The sequence below is a fragment of the Peromyscus maniculatus genome, chromosome 10 (genome assembly GCF_049852395.1).
Source record: "Peromyscus maniculatus bairdii isolate BWxNUB_F1_BW_parent chromosome 10, HU_Pman_BW_mat_3.1, whole genome shotgun sequence".
Taxonomy (NCBI): Eukaryota; Metazoa; Chordata; class Mammalia; order Rodentia; family Cricetidae; genus Peromyscus; species Peromyscus maniculatus.
Window position 1 is genome coordinate 50123047 of NC_134861.1, and position 23304 is coordinate 50146350.

The window sequence follows — 23304 nt, forward strand, 5'->3', positions numbered from 1 at the left end:
ACCTGAAATCAGAGAAGTTTAAAACAAGCAGAGGAATTCACTGAGAATGCATTATCTGTATTCTAAATACAGAATCTTTATTTGAAACTCTTAAGATCTTCTGTAATATGTTGTTTAAGTTGTCAAGGACTGTCTTTTTATTTCTGTGTTCCCAGTGTTTCACACAATGTACAACTAATAATCAATACTCAATACATATGTGATCCATCTCTATAGAAACACAGTAAAGTGACATTAGTATTTATTAGTCATTTCATATATTACCTGAAATTTTGTTTAACTCATTCCAGATTTAAGCCTTTTTCGACCTGTTTATGCACCTAAGGACTTTCTTGAGGTATGTTCTGTTGGAAAGATATGCAAATAAGATGGGTGTAATTGAAGACAGTGCATGGCCTCAAATGGCTTTTTAACCTATGGCTTTGCAACAAGAATTGTCATGTTTGGCAAGGGCAAATCTATACAAAACACTAACCAGGCTTGTTGTTTATTTTTAAAGGTATTAATTAATCTCCGCAACCCAAATTATGAAAATGGTGACTCTCTTAGTTTTAGGACTCATTTGGGTTTAATCCAAGTTCCTCTGAAAGTAAAAGACATCCCTGAATTGGTAAGTATAGACATTAAAGAATAAATTAACGTGTATTAGAAGATAACCACTAGAAAAACATTTTAGTGCAGCATGTATCTATTATAAGAAGAGTCATGGATGCATTAAACAAATTTCTAATGTGATATCTTTTTAGTTGGAAATATGTGCATAGAAAGAACAAGTTTTTATGTAGAAGTCAAAGCAAGCTCCCATTGGCCTATAAATGTTTTGCCCAGTATTTCAATAAAGAGCAAATATTTACGAGGGAGTTTGCTGGGACGCAGGTTTCTGATGCATGGCTGCAAAAATGATTGGAATAAATTCTAAGATTTATAAAAGGATGTTTAAGAAAGCACATGTTAGCCGGGCGGTGGTGGCGCACGCCTTTAATCCCAGCACTTGGGAGGCAGAGCCAGGCGGATCTCTGTGAGTTCGAGGCCAGCCTGGGCTACCAAGTTAGTCCCAGGAAAGGCGCAAAGCTACACAGAGAAACCCTGTCTCGAAAAACCAAAAAAAAAAAAAAAAAAAAAAAAAAAAAAAAAAAAAAAAGAAAGCACATGTCATTTCATTTAACTAACTTTCCTGGAGCCCAGAACATGGTGAGACACTAAGGGAAACTGTGTTTGCTCTGGAAGCTATCGTTTCAGGGAGGCATTCGTTTTTAAGATGAATTGTGAGCAGATTTCCTGATGGTGGAGCCATGTTGTCATCACTTCTGTCACCCATTCCAAAGTAATAAAGGACACAGCATAGTCAGCACCTCTGTGGTGACGCTCTGAACTTTAAAGATGGAGAGGCCTTGATAAATAACCTAAAGCCTGAGCAGTCAGAGCGCATGGAAAGTGTGGATGCACATCTTCCACTCTGTGATCTGCAGCATTGTGCTAGATCCTGACTGTTTCATCTTGGCAGCAGGCCTCGTGTTATTTTGTCAGTGAAAGGATGATTGTGGAGGGACATTTGAAAGGCTCCCGCAGGAGGACGTCGTCTCCGTTCTGATTCCCATGTGTAATAATGTCATCCGCAGCCCAGATCCAGCCGGCTCCTTTGGGCGTTTTTTCCCCCACCACCCTTGGTCTTGACCATGGCCTTGAGCCCTGGGAGGACACTTGTGATTTCATACTTCCTTTTCATTTGTGCTCTGAGAAGCCATCGTTGCTTTCTGCGTTTGCTACTTCTGTTTTTCCCTCTTGACGCCTGTGGCATGCCTTTTCTTTCCTAAGTAGAAATTGACTGATGAAAGAAGCAAAATGGTTTTCTTCGAAGAACCTTGGAAAGGCTCAAGGATCAGAGACATCCTGAGTACTGCCATGGCAACCCACAGGGCTGAGATTAGAACTTCTGTGGAAGACTATCATGCGGGGCTCCTTCCCACTATTCAGAGTCACACGACTCTCTCCATCCCCATAGGAGCCCAGAGGCACATTCACCAGAGATACAGACTCAGAACAACTGTAAGCTCAGAAACCTCTGATGTACAGTAGGAAGATGGAAGTCATTAACACGGGGATCAAGTGAAAGTCTATGGAGTAGTGAGACTATATTCTTATCTTTGCTGCTCTGCTTCCTGACCCTCTACCAACTCTAGAACACCGGCAAAGCTGGTGGAGATTTGGAGAACCTTATGTAAAGCAAATTGGCTGGCTACAGAGTTGTCTGACAGAGAGGCCCACCACACTCCAGGAAAGTCTTTACTGCATAGCTCCTAATCACATTTTACTGCTTTATTCTCAGACTTGAGTGGTGAAGCTAAAGCCCACAGATATTTAAACTGCTGCAATTTGAGGGCATGAGGCAATGAACTCGGAGACCAAAAGGAGAGGGGGATGGGGAGAAAGACCGAGACTGAATGAGTATGAATATAAATTTATAGAATGGCCACTAGTAGGTGTTGTAGATGTTTAAGGTTTGGATTTAGGGTGACATGAAGAGAATAGGCCACAGCTTGACCCCACAATAACTTAGATTTATAGAATGACACAGACAGAAAACAGACATGCCAGTGTTCCAGCACTGATGTCAAAAATACATTCTCCTGGTCTCAAGCTCTGGCTCCAATCCTGGTCTGTTTGGGGTCCTGGTAGAGTCTTTTCCCTTCTATTTTCTCTCTTCATTGCCATTTCTAGAAATTCCCCTTCTCTATGGTTAGAATAGTATTTGTTGGGCAAAATAAAGCTTGCAGGTTCTACCCTATGGCCTATGATCTCTTGGTCATGGATTTTGACAAGGATTATAGTACCAGGCACGATAGTCCCTCTTGTGGAGCAGGCCTCAAGTCCAGTCAGAAAGTGGCTAGTCACACCATAGCGGCCATGCCTCCACTGCACCGCCAGTGGGCACATCTTGCCTGCCAGGTCAGTATTGCAGCATGGAAGAGTGTGGTTACTCCTCATCTGTAGTCATTAGGACCAGTCCCTGCAATCCGTACACTGTGTCAGGGTGATTCTGATTCTCCCAAGGTACAAGGACATTTCTTGAAATGGAGATCTAATATCTCTAAAGAGGGCTTGTGGCTAATTTAGTGGAGCAGCCAGATGGGACCAGACACCGGTGTTCAGTATTTGCTGGGTCAGGTGCTTTGATAAGTACTGGAGAGCTCAGTACTAAGAGACAGTCCTCATCTCCAAAGGACTGCAGGCTAGTAGGGGGATGGACAGTAAAAGAACAGTTTTACTATAGTGTAGAATAGGATAGTACAGTATAGTGTAGTGTAGTGTAGTATAGTGTAGTATAGTATAGGTAAAGGCTGAGTAAAGATAATATATTGAGAGTGCCTTTTGTCAGCCTGGCACAGCAAGGAAGACGTCTGGGGAGGAACATTCCCTATGGTTAATTTTGATGGGAATCTGAGAATTTGCTAATGTTGAATGACACACAGTCCAGAGCAATGACATGGAAAATGGACATTCAGATCTCACATGTCATAAGTAAAACTCTTCATTTTGATTACAGAACCTAGTATTGAAGTGTTGCTTGGCCGTAGATTTGTGTTTTAGTATCCAGATCAATGCTATTCTTAAACTGAGATTCGTAATCATTAACAGTAATGATTCAGTGAAAGAAGAGTCATAAAATACATGGAAGACAGTGGTTGAAATGGAAGAATCATGAAACTCACCAACATACAGAACAGATAATTTGGAAAAATTAAAATTAACTCAATTTTATGCCAGGTGGTGGCGGCGCACATCTTTAATCCCAGCACCCAGGAGGCAGAGGCAGGCAGATCTCTGTGAGTTTGAGGCCATCCTGGTCTACAGAGTGAGTTCCAAGACAGGCTCTAAAGCTACACAGAGAAATCCTGTCTCAAAAAACAAACAAAGAAACAAAAAACAAAAAAAACCCTTCAATCTTAAAGGAGAATGAAGTATGGCTCATCAATCAGAATAGTTACAAAACACTGAAGCAACTATTAATAGAAATATTTAATTACTTGTAAAATAAAATAATATGATTAATATGGGGTTTTCTATGCTTACAAAATACAAATGTGATTATTGTCTTAGGACATTACCAGATAAGAGAAGGAAATCTTATGAATAATTCTAATCCATCCTTATTTTAGCTGAGGACTCAATAGTTCATTTTGGCTCAAAACTGAACTTGTTTTGGATATTTGTGGTTTAGCTTCTTATCATCAGAGTAAGATGCCAAGTCATAGAAAACACAGAGAAGTTTATGTTGGTGATTTTACAGTGGTGTTAGATAAAATTGATAAATATGATGTGAGTGAGTGAGTGAGTGCTCTGTGTGTGTGAGTGAGTGTGCGTGTCTGTGTGTGTGTTTACATGCATGTGTGCGTGCATGCGTGTGTGTGTGTGTGTGTGTGTGTGTGTGTGTGTGTGTGTGTGTGTGTGCTTGCTTGCTTGCTTTAGGAAAGGTTAGAGCATTACTATGCCTTTACCTAGAAGGACAGTCATCACCTCTTACTATGCTGATTTGTGGCTTACCTAAGGAGGCAAAATGAAGAGAAAACTTTTGAAGAAGATAATGCCAGTATTCATCCTGTCCAAAGTGTTCAAAGTGAAAAAGTTTAGAAAGAAAAAAGTGATGGAAAGAAAAACATTACCAAAGGTCCTGTACTGGAAAACTACTGTATGTTTATGTTCTTTTCTCATTATGTTTACTAATTTTTCCTAAGTGCTATGGCTTTTCTAGTCACGTTTATTTCATGAAAATAATGCATAGCCCTATCTGCAGTACACAACTGTGGTTACTCTGCCCCTTAATGTTTAGAGTCTATTACTGTTCTTTTATTTTTGATATTTGAATGAAACAAAGATTCATTTTTACATGTGATTTTCTTTACTTGTTGATATTTAGGTAAAAGTAACCTTTTTTGAAAACACCAGAGTCTGAGATGTGTGCTAATTCTTCATATGTTATTTTTCAGAAAGAATGCTTTGTAGAACTTGGCTTAAATACAGGACAACTGGGTATAGATGATTCTACACAAGTGCCTCCTGGTTAGTATTTCCCATGCGACATTTAATTAGTGACAAGTGATAGCTTCCAAGTACACAAGCCATCTGTATGCAGATCAGTGGGTTACAAAGTGGGCACACTGTGTGACCTTCAGCTCAGTCAAGAAACAACATATCCCAACAGCTTAGATGCCCCCTGGGCACAGGTACAGACTCTGCCATCCCCATAGTAACGGCTATCCTGCTTGAAACACCAGAGGGCTAGTGTAGACTGTTTGGATTTATTCGCTGCACCCACTTGCGTCTGGTTTCTTTGGCTTACTGTTGTCTATAAGATACATAGTGTTGTGACAAAAAATTATTTGTTTCAGTTTCGTATTGTGATCCACCATATGCAAATACTGCTGTCTATTTTGAAGATGGTTGATGGCCATTTGAATTATTCTCATCATTTGGTAATCGTCAGTTGTCCTGCTGTGAATATTCTTTGACAGGCCATTGGATGTGTATGTCCATCTGAGGGCACATACCTGAGAGTGAACTGATAGTTATCATGTCATGTGCATATGCACAATGTCAGTAGATATTGCCAGTTTTCCAAAGTTACCATGCCGACGTACACTCCCATCAACTTTGTATGAGAAGTTCATTGCTCCATACGTTTTTTCATTTAAAATTGCCAGTCTTTTTTTGTTTTTACCACAGATTTCCAGTCTTTTTTTGTTTTTACCACAGCCATGGCTCCATGTTTTATATGCATTCTAATTATTTTCTCTGATGATTAATAGGGTCAAGCAGTTTTTATGTTTTCTGGTTTTTTTGTACCATTGTTGGTTGATTGTTGGTAAAGAACTTTTTCAAACTCTTGGCTTATTTGTGTCTGGCAAGTGCCTCTTTCTGTAAGACTGTCTTCGTAAATTCTGGATACAAGCCCTCTGCCACATACACATTACAAATTCAGAAACTTACCTTGAAAAAACTCCCTTGATGGTGTTCTTTTCTTTTACTGTGAACAGAGTTTATTTTAATATGTCGTAGTTAATGAGTCTGTTTGCATTATGATTGATAGTTTTTAAAGAGCAACTGTTCCAGTGAAAGCTTTTGCATAGCATTCATGAGGCAGAGCTTCTCCCTACAAGAGGCAGGCCGTGCTTAGATAGCCTTTGATGCTCAACTGGAGTGAAAATAAGACTTTATAAATGAAGCTGTTAGCAAGGTGGCTGGGTTTTTAGTTCAAAGAAATTTTTCTTGATTTTTTAAAACTAATTACTTTATATTATTTATGTGGTGTGTGAATGTGTACTTCTATATGTATGTGTCTATGCAGTTGTGTGATTGTGTGTGAGAGGGTGCCCACAGAACTGGAGCAGGTGCTAAATCCCTTGGAGCTGGAGTTTGCAGGGGGTTTGAGCAGCCGACATGAGCGCTATGAACAGGTCTCAGGTCCTCCTGAGTGAGCAGCAACAGCTCTTAGCCCTGGGCCATGTCTCCAGCCACTGGAATAATAGTAAAAACAACCTTTTTTTGAATTTTTTCTGGATGTACAGAAATATTTTTTGTATAAGAATACATTCTGTTTTAACAAAAGAAAACTTAATTTGTCCATTTTTGTTCCCCAATTAAATGCGTGAACTTACTTTTAACAACTTAGGGTTTTTTGCACTTAGGCTGCTTATTCCAGTGTTCAGAGTCAGTGTAGTAGTGTGTGCCTTGAATGAAGAAGGCTGAGTCAACAGGGTTGAGAGCTTGAGGCCTCCCCAGACTGCTAGAGGAAGACCAGCCTGGGCAGCAAGAATCTGTCTCAATTAAATAAACAGACAGACAGACAGACAGATAAATAAACAAATACATTCTTACATTTTCTGCATAGTTATCCAACTTTAAAAATAAGTATCAGTAATGGGGAAATACTTCTTACTCTAACTGTAATTAATCATGTTTGTGTCTAATAATTTTATTTTCTCTTAATATTTTTAGAACTTTTTGAAAATGAGCATGTGCGTATTGGGCAAAAAGGTAAGTGTAGTCACATTTATTAAAATCTATAAAAAAAATTGAGAGAGTTCTAGGTAACGGTTCCCATGAAATAGTCTCAGTTGAAATTCATTCTCTGTAAAGTGAAGCACCGGAGAGTCATAATATTTAACCAAGCAGGTAATCTAACGGGGATCTTTATTTAGAAGCCAATGCAGGGTTTTAGCTGTCTTAGGAAATTAAGCACACAGCTGGCTCCCTGAACAGGAAATGCAGACCTACATTCATCAGCCGCATGAGAGGCGAGCACTCTACAGCAGAATTTCATCTCACAATCAAAGAGGCAGCTTCCTCTTTAATGCACCCACACACCTCTCATTAGCGCTAATGAGGGCATGCTCCTGCATCAGGAGAGGATGGAGCTCTTAAATCCTGCTGATGGCTCACAATGATAAGGCTTAATAAGCGTAGCAGGTCTCCATATCCTGGGGAACAACTGCCCATCCTTTGGCTCTTTCTCTTGTTTCTATAAATCCTTGACTGTCTTTGAGGTAAGAAGGCTGTGTGTCAGACCGAACCGTCTGTGACAATTATTGTCATGTACCAATGTCCCTACTTCAGCGCTTCAAAGTCATTTTAATTTCAAAGACTTCTTTTGTAGGCTTGGCCTCTTTCATTAAACATTCAGATAAAGAATGTTCTTTAAAATTATTATGCTCTCCATGTGTCTTTTCATCATGTCTTTTTTTTTATTAGAAAATTTCCTCTTCCCTTTAAAAGGAAACAAGAAAATGATGCTGTTAGATAAACATTGGATGTGTGGTGGTCTCATATTTTTGTTTGTTTGCTTTTATTTTGTGGGCTTTTTATTTTCAGGTTGAATAGTTCATATTTTAATTAAAGAAAATAAAAATGGAAGCAAAATGATACTATACTGATTTTTTTTAATATGGGTGCTTAATGATAATTTTGTTGAAAGTTTCTTAGTCTGTTTTGCATTTCTTTCCCAATCTGACCTTTTTAAAAAAATTTTCAGAGCTAAGGAGTCATTTGGTAGAATGGGTGTCTTAACATTCTTATACATTATTCTTGGGCAGGATACTGCATGTACAGTACTGCTTCCAAATAACAGAAGCTCCATGACTTGGTAGCATACATTTGTGAAAATTGTGGGTTCTGAAGATGAGGCGCTGCGTGGTCATGGTAGGCAGACACCCTTCTCGGTAGTAGTTGTAGATCTGTGGAGCTGTGGAAAAGCACAGTGATCTAAAGCTTTCAACGCTGAAAGCTTTGATTGGCTGAGGAGGAGCTAAGGGAGATTAAGGCTTGAAACTTTTGGTCTGTAGTAGGGCCATCTCAAAACCCAGAGAGTGAAGGAAGAAAAAGATAGATCCGTGAGGTCACATACAGAGACTGAAGTTTTGCTTCCCAAAAGATTTGTAATGAGAGATGTCTGAGACGCTCCTGGCATTGTGACTTTTCTAACAGGATTATCACATGCATTTGACAGTTCTAGTGCAGCAGGATAGCGCTGCTGCCCAGCAGTACATCCGACAAGGAAGTCCCACGGCACTGAGAGCTGAGCTCTGGGCGCTCATTTTGAATATCTCCAGTCAACCCGAGGTAAGAAGCAAAGAGAGGGATCAAATTTAGTTGTTCAGTTTGTTTTCTAAATCTTGGTTTTTCAAAGCAGAAAAGCTGCCACGTAGTTCATTATTCACCCTGCTTTTCATTCCCAGCATCACAGTTGTTTTAAGGTAAGGCAGGATTTAACACCAAACTTGATCAGTATGCTCAACAGACACTTCTAAATACCGTGATCCTGTATATATGTAATAAAACAAGAAGCTAAATCTTAAGAACTCAGATCAGCGAAGATGTGACAGAGTGGGATGTTATAATAGCAAGTAATGCAGAAAAACAACTGCGAATGAGTAAGTGAATTCTCCGTGGTTTTTTTATTTATTTGGTTGGTTTTTTGAGGTAGGGTTCATGTAGCCTGTATTGCTTTAAAAACTCATTTAGGCAGCTGAGGCTGGCCTTGAACTCCCAATGATCTTGTCTCTGCTTCTGAAAGTGCTAGGATTATAGGCATGCACAACCACACTTGGATTTATGATTCCCTTTGAAGTGTGTGCTATCCCTATGGTTCTAAAATTTGACATAATGTACAAATATTATTTTCCCAAATACATGATTATTTTTTCAAGAAATGCAATGAATATTAAAGGAAGTGAGAAAATCACTAACAGACCATGGGTGTTTTGTTTTCTGATGCTGGAGATGGAGCCTAGGGCTTCATGCCTGCAAAGCCAGCTCTCTGCCAACTGAGCTATATCCCCAGCCGAGGTCACAGACTTAGTAATGAAAACCTGCATAAGACATTGACTTCTGGAATATTCTCACTGCATGCACATATGTAATTACCTATGTATAGTGAATTTATATATATATATATATTTGTAATATATATATTTGTAAATTCACCCATTTAAAGATTTTTAATCATTGTCATACTAATAGTGTGACAGGTTCTATGATTATATAAACCTGGTTTAAACTCAGAGTTCCCTAACTTACTGAAGACATATCATTGAGCAAATTGCTTAAATTTCTTCAAGCTTAAGTTAACCTGTACATAAATATAGGTAATAATATTTATGTCACAGACTTGTGATAAATATACAGAAAGTAACATATATGTCTATTATGTAATAATGGACACAAATGTTTGCCACTAATGGCAGTAGTCATAATAATTAGTATTACTTGTAATTATGTTACAGATTAATTGTAATGAATAATTCTGATAAAATAAGACATTAATGTTTGTTATAAAAAATTGCATTTCTAACCTTTGCTAATTATGTGAAGTATGTGTGTATATCTATGTATGGTGTGTGTGTGTGTGTGTGTGTGTGTGTGTGTGTGTGTGTTTCAAGTTTCCTTCTGTGAACAGCACTGTCCATATCTTTTATTTGAAAGAAGAAAGCTTGGGATTTGCTGCAGAACAGTTTTGCAGCATGAGGTATTGCTATCTTTTGTAACACTTTGGAGAGAATTGTTTACAAAACAGACATTTTTCTGTTTGTGTGATTTTCTAGAAAACATAATTCTTCACTGGGTTTAAGTTTCCAAGTAACATGCCACCCTCAACTGCTGCAGAGTCAAACAAGTCCTGTTCTCTGTGCAAAGGAAATGCTACCTTTTCACAATCAAATTTAGGAGTTTCCAAAAAATATTACCTTAATAATGACAGATAATGATTGCCCTCTGAGGCCAAAAGAAAGCACTGGATTCCCTGGCTGGAATTTATAGCCTGGGGATTGAACCAGAGTCCTCTGCAAGAGTAGCCAGTGCTCCTAAGTGCTGAGCTATCTCTCCAAACCCCAACTTACTGAATTTTTGAGACGTCTAATGATAGGCATGTTTATGGAGAATTAGTATGACTAGCCTTATGGCCATCACATTCTTTCTTAGAGAGTGTCGTTCAAGCGTGATGAGCAAATTCTACCGCAGAAAAGAGTTGTGTCTCGGTGCATCCGTCCCTCGGCATAGCCCTGCAGGCTTGAGCCTGGGCACTCAGAACAGACAGTACTCAGTAAATGTTTATCAGTGGAGTTTTGTGAAGATAACTTGTCTATCTAGATTCTTTCCCTAGCTCTATCTCCAAAAGATAGGATATTAAATGTCCAAACAATTTTAAATAAATATGCTAAAGGTTAAACATTTGTTTAGCAAGTCATATGACATTAAAAAATAATTAAAAGCAAAGTACAAAGATATTTAATTGTATAATTATTTCTTGAGTACACAGAAGCTTTGGTACATGGCAGTATCAATAAATTATTATAGTTTATTTTGTATGCTAATTGGTACTAAAATCAATGTGAAGGTACTATGGTTATCATCATTTTATGAAGGCTACAGAAACAACTCCATTTGTTTATTAGAAGAAGCCAATATATTTTAACTACATAGTGAAAAGAATGTGAACTTGTTTTATGAAGTGTCTTAGATATCGAGCCTGTGATTTTGAAATTTTATGGACAGATGAGTTTCTGAACCAACATGACCTTGTTTTCACTCAGTCACCCAGCATTTTGTATTTGTTGCACAATATTTCATTGCTTGTCTGAATTGTAGCCAGTTCAACTAACTCACAAGATTACTATATAAATATATTTATGGGATTGTTGACATTTTGAGTAATTGGGCCCAGTAAAATTTTTCTTTGTGTTTAAAATTTTATTCAATGCTTTTGAATACATATTTTTTTTTTTTTTTTTTAGATTTTATTTATTTATTATATATACAGCATGTATGACGGCAGGCCAGAAGAGGGCACCAGATCTAGTTACAGATGGCTGTGAGCCACCATGCGGTTGCTGGGAATTGAACTCAGGACCTCTGGAAGAGCAGTCAGTGCTCTTAACCTCTGAGCCATCTCTCCAGCCCCGAATACATATTTCTTTACAGAAATATTTGATCCTAAAATTAGTATTTTAATTACTCTTATTAAGATATTTATTACTTTTCTAGCAATAGCCAGGAAAAGCATGAATTAATTGATAATAAATAGCATTACAAGTACAACTGAAAATAAATAATGTTGAGTATAGCAATTAAAATGAAGTTCTCTGTGAGCATTTATAATTCATAAATAATAATGCAGATTAATTTCCCAGTATTTATTACCCAAGGAATTAATTCCTATAATTGATTTTATTTTATTTATTTATGTCGGCATACATATGAACAAAAAGTTTTAACAACAAATTAAAATAAATATTAATAGTGTAAACTCACTGAACCTTTCTTTTCTAAAGCACTATTTTTTCAGATGTCACCAGGACTGTGTTTCTCTCTGCTTTCTATGGGAGATGTAAAAGTCCTAGGATAAAATGTGGTTTAGTGCAATATCTCACTGGTGATTCTCAACTGCAGAGCTGTCCCCTCCGACAGGAATGGTCATCTTTGGCCACACATACACTGTAGACAGTCACCAAGGGGGGGAAAGAAAGTGTCCTGTTCAGCTTGGATCAACTGAATTCACACTGGCAGGCCACTGAGTGATGGGTGGCCCTGGGCCTTCAAATCACAGACATCAGTGTATTCATAGAGAAAAGTAGCAGTGGGTGCCACATGGCCTAGATGACATCCAGCAGCCCTTTCAAATCAAATCTTGAAATGAAAGTACTGAAACTGGAGACTGTACCTACAAGCCATCTGAGTGCAATGAGGAGCAGTTCTCCCACTCTCCTTGTTAGAACCAGCAGAAGGCTGCAGTAGCACCAGTTTACGCAGCATCATTGTTTAGGTTCTAGCCAATGTTGTAAGTCAGGAATATGAACTGGTTTATGATTGGAGGAAGAAGACACACCGTCATATTCTCCAGAGATGATTATGATCATGGTTGAGTACCTAGAAGACTAAAAATTTACTATAAAATATTTTAGTAAGACATTATATAAAATATTTAAAAATTAGTTGCTTTTATCCATATTTTTGTTTTTTCGAGACAGGGTTTCTCTGTGTAGTTTTTGGTGCCTGTCCTGGATCTCGCTCTGTAGACCAGGCTGGCCTCGAACACACAAAGATCCTCCTGGCTTTGCCTCCCAAGTGCTGGGATTAAAGGCCTGCACCACCACTGCCTGGCTTCTTTTATCCATATTATCAACTTGAAATACAGAAGTGAGAAACACCAGGTTTATAATAGCAGGAACATGAAAACATTTAATGTCGAGAACAAGAGAGCCTTGGAGCCCCTATGAGGAAAACAGTGGACACAAAAGGCAGAACAGTAAAACCTGCCTGGCACTGTCCTGAGCTTATGGTATGTTTCCATTTTCCCCACAACAGCCCTACAGAAAAGGGGCTGCCATCGTTCTCTGAAGCCCACAAAAGCTTGTGGATTTGCCTTACACGACAAAGATCTCCATCATATTCTTGATGGGATGCCTTAGCATCATGAAACATCCCTTCTTTTCTAAACAAATATTTGGGAAAATCTCTGTTATTTTTAACTGGGTGTAGTTACCTTAAGGTTTTTATGGAGGTTAAGTGTCTAAGAATAACCAAATCCATTATTAAGGAAAATGGAGTAGTGACTTAATAGATAGCTCTCGCTCTGTAATTTTACTTCAGTTGAGAGTGCTGATGCTGATAATTAACTGTTACACTGGCAGAGAACAGTAAGACCTTTTGATACAAGGCACGATAATAAGATCGAGGAAATGTACAGCTAATTGAGTGAAAACTATTTGTATGAACATGTGATATGGAAGCCTGTCCTAATGCAAGAAAACCCAAAGCCTTAAAGAACACTTAAAATTGTCAAGGTTTATCATAAAATTCAAGGAACATGTTACTTTGAAGAAAAGTGCTTACAGCGCAATGGCAGGAGGTCGATTCTCCTTCTTAATGAAGAGGCTGACACACTCTAGCGAGAAAGACCACCTACAGGACAGGCAGATACTACTGGGAAGGGCGAATCCCTGCTGTGGAAATCCAAGTGGCCAGGGAACAGCGGGAGACTCTTCAGGTTGCTGGTTGAAAAAGCACCAATGAACACAATAATGAAATATCATTTCTGAGATAAAGGTGTAGACACAATGGCACCTCATTTGGCTGGGGGAAATTTGGATTGCTATTGTTCTTAGGAAGTGGTCAGGCAGTTCATATGCTGAGGTAAGATGAGAATAGTTTTCACCCTCCAGCTCTGCTTTGCCCATTTGTCCTGCACACAGGGGAGCACAGCACAGGAAGGGTATTTATTATAGCAGTATGCGTAGGGACAAACTACCGAGAGACAGCCTGAGTCTCCATTTTAGGGGCATGAGTTTAAAATTGTGATATCCGAGACTTAGAGGACTTGACCTGGAAGCCTTCTCCTGAGGACCAGCTCTTATAGTATTTACAGTAGTCCTGCCCAACTGTGGAGCCATGACAGTGACCAGTCTGTGGCTCTGGACATCGAGTTATCATTCTCTCTGGACCTAAGCTCCTCCAATGTGAGTGGAGATAATTCTCACTGATCCATTTCATGTTGTTAAAGGAATTGTAAGATGCACCTAGTTCATAAATATTGTATTTATTATTAGTAAATATTGAGTGAATACCCACTAGATACCAGTATTGGAAATGGGCGTATTATTAAACATCTACTGTTACTTAGCTATCATTATGTAGTAATGAATAAAAGAGTCCCTATCTCTTAATGGTTATAATTTTATTATTGACTATTGTTTATTAAGGTTTGAGGCTGACCTTATAAACATTAAATTTTTGTGTATTTTACTTTCAAATATAGGACATCCTGTATTATGAGCAACTTAAAACCAACGTGATACAGCATGACCTTCTGGTGGACAGTCTAATTTATAAAGTAAGTATAAGTATCCATTGTTTTTCCATTTCATCAATAGCATTTACAATGAAGAGTTTTCTCTCTGCAGGGCTTGAACTGTGGGCAAAAGTACATATTAAACTTGAAAAATAATTGGAGTGGCTGTGTGATAGTACATAGCTAGGATCCCTGTACCTGAGGGCAGAGAAAGGAGGACCAGGAGCTCAAAGTCATGCTTGGATTCATAGTGACTTTGAAACTAACCTGGGCTTCCTGAGACCCTGTCTGAAAGAAAGAAAGAAAGAAAGAAAGAAAGAAAGAGAGAGAGAGAGAGAGAGAGAGAGAGAGAGAGAGAGAGAGAGAGAGAGAAGAAAGAAAGAAAGAAAGAAAGAAAGAAAGAAAGAAAGAAAGAAGAGGAAAGAAAGAAAGAAAGAGGAAAGAAAGAGAGAAAGAAAGAAAAAGGAAAGAAAGAAAGAAAGAAAGAAAGAAAGAAAAAGGAAAGAAAGAAAGAAAGAAAGAAAGAAAGAAAGAAAAAGGAAAGAAAGAAAGAAAGAAAAGAAAGAAAGAAAGAAAGAAAGAAAGAAAGAAAGAAAGAAAGAAAGAAAGAAAGAAAGAAAGAAAGAAAGAAAGAAAGAGGAAAGGAAGGCAGGAAGGGAGGGAGGGAGGGAGGGAGGGAGGGAGGGAGGGAGGGAGGGAGGGAGGGAGGGAGGGAAGGAAATGCCTGATGTGATCATTGTGCCTGTGAAGTCGAGGCTGGCTTCCCAAGCTTGAGGCCTGCAGACACTGTGGTCTTCTTCCCTAGGGAGTTGTTCTTGTGTTCTTTTCCCAGTCTCTCCATGTTTTCATGAAGAGAAAAAACATTGTTCATCTTAAATTCAAGTCTGTTTTTCCATTCCACACAAAGAGAGTGGAAAAGCAGCTAAAATTAAAACAAGAGTATGGTATTGTAATCCTATTTGTCTCATGATTATTTAGGTCTTTGTATATTTTCTTTGTAATAAAGCTATTTAAATTATGTGTATATGTCTTCATGTGGAAGTGTGCACGTGAATGAGGTACCCCTGAGGTACAGGTGGTTGTGAGCTGTCTGAAGTGGGAAAACTTGAGTCTTCTGAAAGAGCAGTACTACTGTACTGACCACTGAACCATCTCTTCAGCCACAAAAAGAAAACAAACACTTTTTTAAGCTTCTAAGTATGTGGCCAAGTATATCTTAAGTTTTATTGTAGAGATACATTGAGTTGTTGGTGCCAGGAGTTTCCCCTTGGGTAGATTTCCCCCTGGGATAATTTGTGGCTCTAGGACTGTGTGGGAAGTCATATTTAATATCTTCCCGGAACTGAACACTTGGATTCTTCTACCTGTGCTGGGTTCCCTCACCTCCCCACAGTTGGCCTCGTGTCTGGAGCCTCTAGTTCTGTTCTACTCTTTACTCTGGCCTGCCAGTTACACCAGTGTTTCTCATTCTTTACTCTCATACCCCTAAGGGAAAAGCTTAATTCATCTCTAATAATAAATGACAGTGAACAAGACTCTGTTGAGTGAGGATTAGCTTTGGGGCTCCACGTGCCACTGTAATTCATAATTTTAACCCCAGGACCAGTTTTGGCTGCGTCAGTATCACCTTTGCTGAGAAGGTACTACTCTCATGTCCACCCATGGAACCTCGACGTCAGACGAATGATCCATTTTTTCCCCTGTACTCTGTAGTTTCAAGTTTTCTCCAGAGCTATGCAGGACTTAGTCCATCGAGCCCTTGACTTCTCTTTGGTTCAGCTGTTTAGTTGAATGTCCTGGACTGTTTCAGCTATGTAGTCATGGATTGTTTTAATCTGTCATTGTGAGTCTTCCCACATTTTTATTACATGTTTGTTCTTTTCATTGCTATGGTAGATTTTTTTTTTTTATGTATATGGAGGTTTTGTCTGTGTGAATATCTGCACACCAGAAGAGGGCAACAGATCCCATAGAGCTATAGTTATAGACAGTTGTGAGCCCTCTTGTGGGTGCTGGGAATTGAACTCAGGTCCTCTGGAAGAGCAACCAGTGCTTTTAAACACTGAGCCATCTCTCCAGCCAATATGGTAGATTTCCTGAAAAGTAAACATTATCTTTGTTTTCTTTGTATGTGTTTTGATTTTTGGTGTACTTCATCCTGATCAACCAATCAGTACTTGTTGAAATGATTATATGGTGGGTTCAAAAGTATCACCATCCTTTGGGTGCAGAGGTTCTTCAAGGTATAGTCAGTATATACCTGGAGGGGCTTTTGATCAACTCTCAGAGTTTTTTGAGTACTGGCTCAGAATCTGATGCTATTCTAAGCACTTGCCACACCTTTTGAAGTAAGTAGTAATGTAGCAGTACTTTATGGTTGGGACCGCCAGCCCGCAAATAATGACATGGAGACTTATTATCAATTATAAAAGTTTGACCTTACCCTAGGCTTGTTCCTAACTAGTTCTTATAACTTAAATTAACCCATATTTTTAAAATCTACATTTTTCCATCCTGCTGCCTTGGCATATGGCTGATGGCTCCACCTTCCTTCTTTCCAGAGTTCTCTCTCTGCCTGGAAGTCCCGCCTATATTCTCTTGTCTAGCTATTGGCCGTTCAGCCTTTTATTACACCAATCACAGCAGTACATCTTCTCACAGTGTACAAATATCCTGCAAACATAGTAACTACCCATTTACAGACATGGAGACTCATTTTTCTGTTGTTACAGTGACAGCATGTGAGATACTATCATTGAAGAAGGAAAGGCTTACCTTACTGTGTAGTTCATGGCCGTGGACCTCTATTGCTTTTGGGTCTGGCAAGTCAGTACCTTGTGGCAAGAGTCAAGGTAGAGCAAAACTACTTGCCTTGTGGCAGCTAGGGTACAAGGAAAAGGACAGATAGGTACCAGGTTCCATATCCCCTCAGAATCACTTCTTAGTAACTGGACTTCCCTCATTGGGTATCAGAACTTAAAAGTTCTAGCCCTTCTCAAGAGTACATGAAGTGGGGGGGGGGGGGAGGTTAAGCCTTTAACACATAGGCTTTTAGGGGTCACTTATCAAAGCACAGTGACCTAGATTTGGAGTAACTAGCCAAAGTTATGTAGCTAGAAGTGGTGTAACCGAATTAAACTCTTAGTCAGATCTGGTGGAATGTCTGTGCTCTTCACCCTGAAGTACATGATGAGTGTGTTCATCTCACCATAAAAACTGTTCAGAGATCGTCCAGGGGGAATGTGGATATTTTGCTTTTCCCATGAGCTGATGTTTGTTTGCTGTTGGAGAACAGCATCCCAGAGAACTGCAATTAGGCAATTAGTTTCTATTCACTTTATCATTGACTCATCAAACATGTGCTGGACACTTAGGTGTCAGACCCTGTGAGGGAGCTAGGTGTGTATGAAGCAAGGTGCTAGAGCTGAGAGAGTCCTCAGTCTCACTCACTGGGAGAGGAGAATGTTTTTAAGTAGCCCCAGGTCAGGAAATCCACATAGAAGTAGCTAAAGAAAGGACCAACGTTCTATCCAAGGGATGACATGCACTAGCCCTGAAGTTCATGGGGCAGGAAATCTCAGATGTTAGCCTCCCAGGAGCACATGATGATTCTCAGGTAACCAATGACACACACATAGGAGACAGTTGAAGGAATGCCTAAGTGTCTTAGGTGTGAGTGATGAAGACAGAGTTTAGTCTGGAAAGAGAGTGTTATGATTGCTGCTGGAGTTATGATCCTGTTTGGTTTTCTTTTACAGCTTTAAGACATCTAAGAGGAGATTAACTGAAATAAATCATAAGGAGTTATTAATGAAACCTTAAGGAATTAGAAATCAAATAATGTAGTACATATTTTGCCGAATAAATATGTCATAGGAATAAATTCTCACCAGGAAATTTCTATAACATCACATAAGATATAAAATTCATTGTAATATTATTTCCAAATGTTGTATTTATTCTTTAGAATTAGAGGCAGATTCTTTTGAGTAATTTTCAGTGCTTTGCAACTTTAATTCTAGGATGTGAAGCTGACAGCAAGCAATGACGATTACTATTTTGTATTTGAAGATTATTTATATCAGGTAAGTTTTTACATTATCCAGATCTTTGTTTTAGGTTCTCTAAGTTATAATACTTTAAAGATATTCTATAGTTAAGTAAATCTTCCGAATTCCCAAATGACTTTCTGGGCCGCCCCTTTTGGTTGTATATGCTACAGCCAGGATATGCTAGCAGGTCAATTTTCTAAAATTTTTGTTGGCACAAACTCTAAAACTCGATGTCAACTTAATACTTAAGCAGTCCCAAGATGTTAGAGAATGCATTTTACATGATACTTTCTATTGGCTACATTAATAAATAATTAAATGTTTTAAAATCAATGTGGAGAAGCATGAGTATTCTGATTATTTTGACAGACACAAACTTCAAAGCATCCATTAGAAATATTTCAAAGTACAGGGTAAGTAAGAGAGGAGAGTTCAGGGCATATGGAAAGATATATTGTATACATGTATAAAATTGTCAAAGGATAAATAAACACTTTTTAAAATAAGTATGTCAAAGAACTAAAAGAAGCCACTCTGAAATAAGTAAAGTATGATGACTTGTTAATCAAGTAGGTAAGGTCAATAAAGAGATGAAAATAAAAAAGATAAATTCTAGAGTTGAAAAATAAAATAACTGAAATGAAAAATCCTCTGGATGGCTCAACAGTATATTTGGAAAATCAGTAAGTAATCAACGAACTTGGAAGATAGATCAGTAGCTAATGAACTGAACTTGCTTTCCTTATCCAAAAGTTGACTGTTTTTAGTATTTTAGTATTCCTATCTGGCTGAGGTTTCCTCAGTATCATAGAGTTCTAGATTTCCTTTTTTTATGGTTTAGTTCCTGTTGTAATGGATCCTTTTCTGAACTGATTCCTAAGGAAATTAGAGTAGTTAATGTCATACAAGTAAAGATATCATTTGAACCAAAAAAACCTGAAATGTCTAACTTTCTCTGCTTATTAAAACGTGTGGTCCTTTTTATGCTGTTTCAATCACAAACACAAAATGGCTGTGCAGCAGGACCAAGGGCGTGGCTCTCTGAAGAAAGCTTGGCATGCAAGCTCAGAGACTAGAGTTCTCATCCCCAGAATGCATGTAGATGTCGGTGGGCATGTGGTCTGCCAATCATTCCAATTTTCAGAAGGCACAGACAGGATCCCTGGAGCAAATCAGCTGGCTAGACTATGGTGCCTGTATTCTAGCTACGGGTTCAGTGAGAGACCCTGCCTCAATGACTAAGGTAAAGAGCAATCAAGGAAGACTTCTGACATCAATCTTGGATCTTCATACACATGTGGACATGCGCACACATGCAAATGTGTATACATATACACATGCACATGCATCTATACATGCATGCATGCATAACATACCAAATTTTAAAAGTGTTATAACACCAAACTTATGGACATATCAGTTACCATGTATCGACCAAGATCCAACAATGACATGATTCATAGTCTCAGACTATTGTATTTCTATGTGTGGTCACAGAGAGTATAAATTTGACAAGTTTGTTTCACTGGTGAATGAAGAGAGAGTGTCAGTTTTAAGTTCCAACTATAAAGTCTTTTGTGGTGGTAACAGGAGCTTCTTGCTAGGTGACAAATGCATCTTCCTTGCTGACAGAGCCAGTGAGCAAGCATAACAATTTCTCCAGTTAATACCAGAAAGTGACCCGTAAGAGCATATCCATTTTCCCCACACATAAATGACGATGTGTAAGAAACTTGAAAGTAAACACGTCAGACAGCAGAATCATTTTCAAGCAGGGCATGTGTTTGCTGAGGAGAACCAGGACAATCTTCAGGGGATCCTTACTGTATAAACCACAGTTCCTTTAATAGCCTCGCTCACAAATTTATGATTGCTTTTGGCATAACTGAAATGTTATGCCATTGAATATCAACTCCCTCTGTGCCCTCTCCAGACTCTGGCAAGGACCATTCTGGTCTCTGCTGTTGTGCGTTTGACTGTTTGGAAGTCTCATATCAGTAGGATACTGCCATCTTTGGCTTTATGTGACAGGCTTACCTCAAGGAGCTCTATCCTGTAGGTTCACCTGTACTGTCTCCTGGGGCAGGGTGTCCTTCTTTTTAAAGACTAAACATTATTCTATTGTGTATACACACCATTTTCTTTGTTCATTTTTCTAAATAAGCTTTGATGTGCATCTTTATCCTCATTGCATAATGAGAAGATAATTACAACACTTTTGAGGACTTAATTTTTTTATATAGTCAGGTATTAAATACTTTCTTCATGATGATATTTTAAAGTTATTTTATAAATAGTCTGATTATTTAAAACTATAAGCAAATTAATATACTTATAGATGATATGATTTTATATATAAAACACCCTAAAAACTCTACCGGGAAACTTGTACAGCTGATAAACACTTTCAGCAAAGTAACAGGATACAAAATTAACACAAAAAAATCATTAGCCTTTCTATATATGAGTGACAAAAAGAAATCAGGGAAAAGTACCTTTCACAATAGCCTAAAACAACAACAACAACCACCTTGGGATAATTCTAACCAAGCACCTGAAAAACTGGTATAATAAAAACTGTAAGACACTGAAGAAAGAAATTGAAGAAAACACCAGAAGATGGAAAGAGCTCCATGCTCATGGATTGATAGGATTAATATTGTGAAAATGGCCACGATACCAAAAGCAATCTACAGATTCAGCACAATCTCCATCAAAATTCCAACACAGTTCAAAGAAATCGAACAATCTTCAACTTCATATAGAAACACACACACACACACACTCACACACGAAAAAGGCTAGCAAAAAAAGTCCTGAATAATAAAAGAACTTCTGGAGGTCTCATCATTACAGGTTTCAAGTTGTACTACAGAGCTACAGCAATAAAAACAACATGGTACTGGCATTAAAAACAGATACATTGACCAGTGGAATGGAATTGAAGACACAGACATCAGTCCATACACCAAAGGACATCTGATTTTTGATCAACAAGCCAAAAATACATGCTGGAGAAAATACAGCATCTTCAACAAATGGTGCTCATCAGATTGGATGGCTACGTGTAGAAGAAAGAAATAGACCTATACTCATCACCCTGCACAAAATCAACTCCAGATGGATCAAGGACCTCAGCAGAAGACCAGATGTCCTGACTCTGATAGAAGAGAACGGGGAGAATGGGCTTGAACTCATTGTCACAGAAAGGACACTCTGACCAGGACACTGATAACACAACACTAAGACCAACAGTTAATAAATGGGACATCATGAAGCTGAGAAGCTTCTGCATGGCAAACAGCACCATCTTTTGGGCAAAGAAGCAGCCTGCATAATGGGAAAAGATCCTTACCAGTTACACATCTGGTAGAGAGATAGTATCTAAAATATATGAAGAACTAAAAAGTTCTGAACATCAAGAATTCAAATAACTCAATTAAAAATGGGGTACAGCTTCTCAAAAGATGAAACACAAATGGCCAAGGAACACTTAAAGAAATGTTCAGCATCCTTAGCCATGAGGGAAATGCAAATTAAAACTGTTTTGAGATTTTTCTTACCCCTGTCAGAATGGCCAAGATAATAAAGCAAATGACAGCACATGCTGGCGAGAATGTAGGGAAAGGGGAACACTTATTAATTGATGGTCATATTGTGAGATGGTACAACCACTGTGGAAATCGGTGTGATGATTCCTCAGAAAGCTGAGCTTGATCTACCTCAAGATCTATACCACTTGTAGGCAAATACCTGACTTTTTGTCCAACTACAGAGGTACTTGTTCAGCCATGTTCACTGCTGCTCTATTGCTAATAGCCAGGAACTGGAAACAGCCTAAATATCCACCAACTGATGAATAGATAATGGAAATATGGTACATTTGCACCATGGGATAGTATTTAGCTGTTAAATTATTTTGTTGTTACTTCATAACTGTAATTTTGCTACTATTATGAATCATAGTGTAAATATCTGATACACAGTATATCTAATATGCTATCGCTGTGAGGGTTGTGACCCACAGGTTGAGAACTGCTACACTAAAGGAACATAGTAATAAAATGGTTCCTGATTACATACTGCTCTACTAATAGATCAGTGCTTTCCTCGGCTCTCATCAGAGAAGTTTCTCCTTGCAGTAGATGGGAATTAACACAGAGACCCACAAGTGGACAATGTGCAGAGAGTGAGAGACTTTGGAGCACTCAGTTCTGAATTCATCAAACTCCTCCCCTCCAGTACCAGAGCTATGTTAAAGAAGAGGCAGGAAGATTCTAAGAACCAGAGATGATAGATGACTCCAAGAACACAGCATCTTCCAGACACTACAGGACCAAATCAAATATGAACTCACAGAGACCATGACAGTGCATACAAGACCTACACTGGTTCAAACCTGATGGGGTCCCAGCAGTGAGAGGAGGGGAACTGAACACAGGCTCCTGCCCCCAGCCAAGACACTGTCTGCAGTTGGTGCCCACGGACAAAGAGAAAATCAGTTTATATCAACGACACTCCAAAGTAGAGTCCATGCCTAAAAGTAGTCGGCCAATGCAAAAGAAACTCAGTGGTGTTTTTTGGACTTTTTGTTTGATTTTGCTTTGTTTGGGGCTTCTTTGTCTTATCAACGTTTTGCTTGTGTGTTTTTATTTTAATTTTTGTGTTGTTGAGGGGTTTGTTTGCTGTTTTTTTTTCTTTTATGAAAGAGAAAAAGAACATAATGTTGGGTGAAGAAGGAGGTGGGGAAGATGTGGGAAGAATCAGGGGAGGAGAAACATTAATATAAGCTGTATAAAAATATTTTTAATATAATTATTTTAGAATTAGTCTGAATTATTTAAAGTTTAATATATATATATATATAATTGTATGCATTGAAAACAACATTTGACTATTAAAAAATGAGTTCTTTTT

General features: G+C 38.4%; 1 protein-coding gene across 5 annotated transcripts in view; it reads left to right on the forward strand.

Moving 5' to 3' along the window:
- Nucleotides 1–23304, forward strand: part of Tbc1d19 (TBC1 domain family member 19) — a 119682-nt gene that overhangs the window by 36389 nt on the left and 59989 nt on the right. For all 5 annotated transcript variants that reach the window (XM_006994927.4, XM_076546304.1, XM_042286000.2 and 2 more), the window contains 7 exons: nucleotides 291–337; nucleotides 500–610; nucleotides 4986–5058; nucleotides 6994–7032; nucleotides 8501–8613; nucleotides 14303–14377; nucleotides 18358–18420. In XM_006994927.4, the coding sequence (XP_006994989.1) occupies nucleotides 291–337; nucleotides 500–610; nucleotides 4986–5058; nucleotides 6994–7032; nucleotides 8501–8613; nucleotides 14303–14377; nucleotides 18358–18420 (521 nt within the window). The remainder of the gene's footprint in view (nucleotides 1–290; nucleotides 338–499; nucleotides 611–4985; nucleotides 5059–6993; nucleotides 7033–8500; nucleotides 8614–14302; nucleotides 14378–18357; nucleotides 18421–23304) is intronic.